Source organism: Neltuma alba, unplaced genomic scaffold (assembly GCF_004799145.2).
Source record: "Neltuma alba isolate B1F8T4 unplaced genomic scaffold, ASM479914v2 tig00011243_pilon, whole genome shotgun sequence".
Classification (NCBI taxonomy): Eukaryota; Viridiplantae; Streptophyta; class Magnoliopsida; order Fabales; family Fabaceae; genus Neltuma; species Neltuma alba.
The window spans coordinates 1-7,342 of record NW_021635961.1 but is presented as its reverse complement, the minus strand read 5'-3'; the positions used below and the strand labels follow the sequence as shown (position 1 = coordinate 7,342).

The 7,342-nt window shown below is 37.1% G+C and overlaps 1 protein-coding gene across 1 annotated transcript; it reads left to right on the top strand.

Annotated features, from left to right (window-relative positions):
* Positions 1–371: 371 nt before the first annotated feature.
* On the top strand, positions 372–1,900 carry LOC114762842 (arogenate dehydratase/prephenate dehydratase 6, chloroplastic-like). Its single transcript, XM_028952432.1, has one exon. It carries the CDS (start codon positions 466–468, stop codon positions 1,765–1,767), a length of 1,302 nt encoding a protein of 433 aa, XP_028808265.1. The 5' UTR covers positions 372–465; the 3' UTR covers positions 1,768–1,900.
* Positions 1,901–7,342: the final 5,442 nt, after the last annotated feature.

The window sequence follows — 7,342 nt, the reverse complement described above, 5'->3', positions numbered from 1 at the left end:
TTAAGAAGTAGCTGAAATGCCATTATAATGAAGAACGCAGGGAATATAATTTTTCAGAAAAATTGCAATTATGAATATACACAGAAAAAGTTGGTTTTAATGATTTTTAACTATGAAAATTGTAATAATTTAAAAAAGGTGACATATTTGGGGAGAAAAAACGGAAAGTATCATTATCAGAGGGAGGTAATGTAATGTAACATGTAGGAGAGACAGCGAGGGTGGGGAAAGGGGGGGGGGTAGGTGTGAGAACGAACGAACGGCCTCATCGCGCGCACACCACACTTTCTTCAAAGGCTTGCGCCGCTTCCTACAATATATATACCTCTCCCTCCTCCCTTTCTTCTCTCAGCTTGACGTTCCCTTCTCCAAGAGAACACCAAGCTTTCATCTCTCTCTCTCCCTTCTCCTCTCTTTTTCCCTTTTATTTTTCCCTTTTCAACTCCTCTTCTTCTTCGGCTCGACATGCAGGCTCTTTCGTCTCACCCTTCCCATTCTCTGAACTACCTCTTCCAGACCCGCCCTTCGCCGCATCGGGCTGATCCGACCCGATTCTCCGTTAAATGCGCTTATGGCTTCGAATCTGCTGGATTTCATTCCGGCTTCGTCTCCTCCAAGGCTGATTGGCAGAGCTCCTGCGCCATCTTAGCTAGTAAGGTTGTTTCTCAGCAACAACCCTCCGCCGACTCCAACGGAGGCACCGCTGACCACGTCGCCGCCATCAACGGCCACAAGGCCGCCGTCACGGATCTCAACCTCGTCCACATCGGTAACTTAGAAGGTAGCGACAGTAACAAGGCGCCTCCGCCGAAGCCGCTCACGATTTCGGATCTCTCCCCTGCTCCGATGCATGGCTCGCAGCTCCGTGTGGCTTACCAGGGTGTTCCCGGAGCATACTCCGAAGCGGCTGCCGGCAAGGCCTATCCGAACTGTGAAGCCATTCCCTGTGACCAATTCGAGGTAGCTTTCCAAGCTGTACAGCTCTGGATCGCCGATCGAGCAGTTCTTCCGGTGGAAAACTCACTCGGCGGCTCGATCCACCGGAACTACGATCTCCTCCTCCGCCACCAGCTTCACATCGTCGGGGAGGTCCAACTTCCCGTGCACCACTGCCTTCTTGCGCTGCCGGGAATTCGAAAGGAATATCTAACCCGCGTCATCTCGCATCCGCAAGCCCTCGCGCAGTGTGAGCACTCGCTAACAAAGCTCGGCCTCAACGTGGCCCGCGAGGCCGTGGACGACACCGCCGGCGCGGCGGAATTCATCGCAACCAACAACCTACGCGACACTGCGGCAATCGCGAGTGCACGCGCGGCCGAGCTGTACGGATTGCAGGTCTTGGCGGACGGAATCCAGGACGACCCGAGTAACGTGACCCGGTTTGTGATGCTGGCCCGGGAACCCATAATTCCGCGGACGGACAGGCCCTTCAAGACAAGCATAGTGTTCGCGCACGATAAGGGGACATCGGTACTGTTCAAGGTTCTATCGGCCTTTGCCTTCAGGAACATTAGCTTGACGAAGATTGAGTCGAGGCCTCACCGGAGCCGTCCGATTAGGGTGGTGGACGATGCGAATGTGGGGACGGCGAAGCACTTCGAGTATATGTTCTACGTTGATTTCGAAGCTTCCATGGCAGAGGTTAGGGCTCAGAATGCCCTAGCAGAGGTTCAGGAATTCACTTCCTTCTTGAGGGTGCTGGGGAGCTATCCCATGGACATGACTCCGTGGAGCCCCTCTTCTTCCCCTTGTCCCATGGGAGATTAGCAAAGTCTCTCTGCACACTAAAATTCCCCAGAAAGTAAAGAATATAAAAATATTTCATACATCTTGCAATCTGTGAAGATTAAAACGAGAAGAGAGGTTATTACAGCTCTCTTTGACGTATTTCGATTTGTTACCCGTATATGTTTTTGGATTCACTTAATTAATTTATGAGGAAAATTGCGAAATTCAAGTGTTGTGCGCTTGAAAGGGATCAAACTTGAGGAGTGGGGTTCTGAACACTAGAATTGTACATAGAGGTGGAGAGCGTGAGGTGGTAGATTTTGGTCAAAATGTGGTAGGTAGCCACCATGCTGAAAATTCAGGGGAACGAAACGGCCCCGTTAAGTGTATTTGGTTGGTTTGATGAATATTTTTATGTTTGGGGGATAAAAAAAAGTGTACATGAGAGCAGTTAGAGTTGGTTAATCATTTATACTTCGCATTTTTATTCTTATACTCAATCATGTATTTTCCGACCAAAGCGTGTGTGAGAGTATATACATGGTACTGAGCTACGTATTGTTTTAAATTAATGCTCCATTTAGTTTTTGTCTCTTTCTTTCAACGTTTGCCGTCTGTCTTTGTCACCACTTCTGTCTTCATATAAAAGTACTCTTAGAATTAAGGAGCACTGGCATATTCAGTGGGGAAAAGCCAGTTTGAGAGTGATCTCTCAAAGTTCGATTTAGGTGCCCAAGTGCGTCATTAAGATTTGGGAGGTGCAATTTGGTGGTTGTGTATATTTAGTGGCATCACGTTCGACTAATCATCATTTGTTGCCTTGATAATGAGCTTATTGGCTTAGAATCACCAAGATGGGTCACTAATTAATGTATCTACCTTTTTCTAGTTACAAAAAAGGGGCCGTAAATATTCTTTTAAGTACTTATCCGCTAATTAAACCACCCTTCTTTACTTATGTTAGCGTAAGCCTTTTGGCATATGCATCCATCCTAATCTGGGTTTTTTTTTTTTTTAGAGTTGGTGAGGTCCTTGAACGAAAATAGGTTTTTTTTAGGCCAAACTTGAACTAAAATACTCTTCCTGTCCTAAATATAATACCTTTATGTTAAAGCATAAGGGTCTTATATTTAGGATCGGATGAGTAGGTTGAATTCTATAATTCCACATGCTCCGGCCACGTAATATAAAAACGGACACCAACTTTTAGGAAAGCTCCATATACACTTGTAAATTGTGATCAAAGATGTCAAACGTATAATATATTCAGTACAAGTGAAGGGCTTTCTCTAGCTTCAAGATAGAAGGCTTAGGGAAGAAGGTTTTCTCACCAACCCAAAGTCAAGAATGATTGCCAGGGGAAGTCAAAGCTTGAAAATTTAGACTCTCTTCCAAGGCTTGGTCTTCGTTTCTTAGTTGCACCAACCCTTTTCTTTAACTTTTTAATACCCTTCTTCTTCAAACCTAGTGAAGACACATCAATTTCTTCAAAATCCCTTCTTATACAGAGGATTCATCAAATTCAATCCATCCGCTTTTCATGAAGTGCCTTGTTGGACATTGCAGGTTGTTAATTATTTTGGACGTGTCGTAATGAGCAGGGCTAAGCGTTAACTTAGGATTTTCTGTTTAATAGTATATTGTTTTACAGTGATCAGACTTTACATAATTCAAATAATCACATCTCCCTGTCTTTATCTCCTTCGTGTAGGCAAAATCAAAATGTATAGGGATATAAAAAGTTAGGCAACTACCCCACAGTATAAAAAAGTTGATGAGAAATAACAAAGTTATGCACATAATTTAGTGATTTATGTAGGGATCAATGACAATATATGCTATAATAAAGCAAAAACATAAGATTGATGTTGTAAAGTTGTTATAATTTAATGGGGTTATTTGTATATTAAGTTTGACAAAAATTACACAGAAAGTATTTTTAAATTTACTTTAAAAATACGGAGAAAGCAATCCAGAAAAAAGAAGAACAGAATGTGGGGAAGAATACAAAAAGGAAGAGATAATGACGTATATAGATGGAGGATGAGGATTTTGACGAAGTTACTAATTATGCTTAAAATAATACGAAGGTGATGATTAAGCAAACATAATAGCGTATGATGGAAGATAATTATATCAAACTAAGAGAAAGAGGGTTTGGTGAGGAAGGAAGAGCGTGAAAATGAGCCGGGCTGTGGTTGTGGTAGGTGTGTGTGGTAAGATATTAATATATTATGTTGGATACGATACCCCAAAAAAAAAAAGATACTACTCCTCCGATCCTAATTATAAGACCCAATTGACTTATTTGAGGAGATTAAGGAAGTAAGTTAAGTTGGTTATTTATAATAAATAAGTATTGTCATTCCTAAAATATCCTTACTAATTAAGTATATTGGCTAAAACTATTATATTAGAAGGATTATCTTGGAAAAAAATGCATAAATATAAGAGACAAAATGGATTGGGTCTTATAATTAAGACCAAATAAAAAGTCAAATGAGTCTTATAATAAGGACCGGAGGAGTATTTAATAAGAAAAATGTATCATATAACAATTTTCTTTAATAATTATGAAGTCGGGTCTCTTAAATTATTGCATTAATTAATGATTTAAACCGGGAGGATTATTCAAGCAGGGTAGTAAATATTATAATTTTAACAAAATATATTTCATCTATTCTATTTGTGAATATACGTAAATACTAGAGAGCGTGTAATTCGCTTGGGGTGATTTCAGGAATAGTAAAATTTGAGGACAAAATTGGAAAGAGTGGGTGCCCACAGAAGAAGGATATTTTAAGCGTGGCTGAGGGTTGTTGGAGACGAAGAACGTCAGTAGCTTCCGTTTGGAAAAAATTTCGATGTCACCTTTTGGAGTTTTTTAAGAGAATTGGACAGTTGGTGTCACTGAAATCAACCCATCAAAATGACATTTATAAGCAAATATTAAACAAAGTGTTAAATTAAAAAGCTAAAAAGCCAATCCTCGCAGATTTCACGCTTCAAATTGATTACATCAACAGTTAAACTGGTGACATAATTAATAAATAAATAATGGTGTCATATATAATATTGGTAAAAAAATTGAAGTATCAACTTATTATTACGCAACTTTAAAATAAACTTAAATTGGCCTTTCATTTTATTCAAATATTAATGTATATTTTATTTTTACTTCTTTTAAAAGAAAATAAACTTACAAGAGAGAATGATGGGTCCAAGTTCCTCGCCTTCAATTGTTGAATTATAACTATTTATTCAAATAATAAGCATTTGGTTGAACTTTGTAATGTTTAGCATCTCTTTAGATTTTGTTTATGTGTGAGTTTGCATGTTTGACCCTCTATGACTATTAGAATGTTTGGATGGAAGTCAAATTATGATTTTAAAAGTACTTTTACGATATATAAAATAAATATTTGGAAGAGTCTGTCTCGTTTTGTGAAAAAGGTTTTTAAAAATCATTTTTTCATCTTGCCAAACACCCCCTATATTAGGTACCAGGTAAGTGAGTCTGCTCAATGGGAGAAGGATTAATAATCACTATTAAACAAATTAACAAGAACAGCATATTTGAATAGCAATTTAGTATTTATTACGGTTCTGTCATAATCAAAAAGCAAATTACATGTTTAGCCTGATCAACAAAATTGAGGTGAACAAAGCCAAGCCAGAAAAATATAATTTGAATAAAAAATAGTAGTTCTAATCTTTCCATACTTACTAGGTTAACAAAGCAAATGAATAGAATGATGGTTTGTTTAGAATGGTTTTCAAAAAATGTTTCAACTGTTATTTATAAAATACGAAGTAAATATACGAAGAAAGTTTTGTACGTCTTATATAAAAATGCTCAGCACCTTTAAATCACAGCTAGAAGCTCTAAAATGATAATTTTGTTTGAAAGACACTCTAATTTTCTGATGCCGTCCCATTCAATCCGGTGTTAAATCATTACTCATAAGGCAAACGCTTGAATGTGTGGAAGAAACACCATTGAAAGGGAAATCTTTTCGGGTGCATCTTTCATGGAAATTGCATTGAAAAGCATCTTCTTCTTCGCTTTCACAATTACTTAGTCTCTTTTCGTGGAAGATATCATATTTGCTCTTTCACACACTGTGTGTGTGTGTGTTTTTTTACCATTTCCACGTAACCTCCTCCGGCATTTCCATGAAAGACTCCTCCAGGTTCATGCACTTTTATTGTTTTCATATTTGATTGAAGGGTGGAAATAAAGTGAGATTTAATTTTGTTGATGTGGGGGGCAAGATATGAGATGCGGAGTGGTTAAGGTCGGAGACACGAAGAGTGGGACCCCGTGTAATGATGATGAAAATGACTTCTCTCTCTGTTTTTGTTAGATTAATACATACATATAAAGGGAAATTATCAAGAGATGTTAAAGGAAAAAAATTTAATTATTAAAAAAATTTCAGCAATGAATGATCAATCTGAAATTTTTGTTATTCGCTATCTTCAAATTTGTCGTTGTTTATTCTTATTCTTCACCTGTCAATAAATTTTATGATAATTAATTTCTTTTTTTAAGATTTGAGTGCAATTCTCCTTATATTTAATTGTGTTGTTGTTACTGTTATTATTATTACCATTACTATCATCATTATATATGAGATAAAGTTGACAAAAATATAAGGAAAATCATACTGATTCATAACAATGTTTTCTTCAGCTCATAATAAAACTTGCGGGAAAACTCTAAATGAAATTTTTTGATGCAGACATAAAATTTTTATACGGTATGATTTATTATTTTATTTCAGCTTTTGTTTTTTTTATTATGAAACATCAGGGTATCCACCGGTGGACCCGGTGACTAATCCCTTCGTTGGCTTGTAGACACCTCGATGGGTAGGACAGCTGGCCCGGAGTTTTAAAGCTTTTCTATGTCCAAGGCAAGGATCGAACCCTCGACACTTGGTATTTTATTTCAGCTTTAATAACATCTTGATATTATTTTTCGGATACATCTAACATATTAATATTGTTTATGGTGTATCAGCATTCTGATGTTATTTTTTGGGTGATTTTAACACCCTCTAAATCTCTAATATTATTTTTCCATTACATCTATCATTCTAAGAATACATCATAAACAAGATTATAACGCTGAAAACACTATAAAAAAAAATATTATTGGGATACTAAATACGGCATAAATAAGAGATATCCGATAAAAAATAGATGAAAGAGTGACACGTGAGGGGCAGTCATTACAATGTGAATCACGAGAAAGTGGGTTCAATGAGTGTGAATTGTGAAACTTCTCATTGCCTGGACGCAGTGCTGCGGTAGTTGTGAACAAACTTAATGAAAGGAAAGGACGTCACTACATGCCATCACTGAATTAATTATTAATTATTATCTCTGATTTTTAATATAAAATCTTGTTTAATTTTTGTTTTAATTCTAAATAAAATATTTTAATCTACTCTTTCTCTCATATTTATACATTTTTTCTTAAGGTGATCTTTCTAATAATGATAGTTCTAACCAATATACTTGATTAACAACGATATTTTAGAAAAACAGTACATATTTATTATAAATACTAATTTAACTTATTTTCTTAATTTTTTTAAATTAGTCA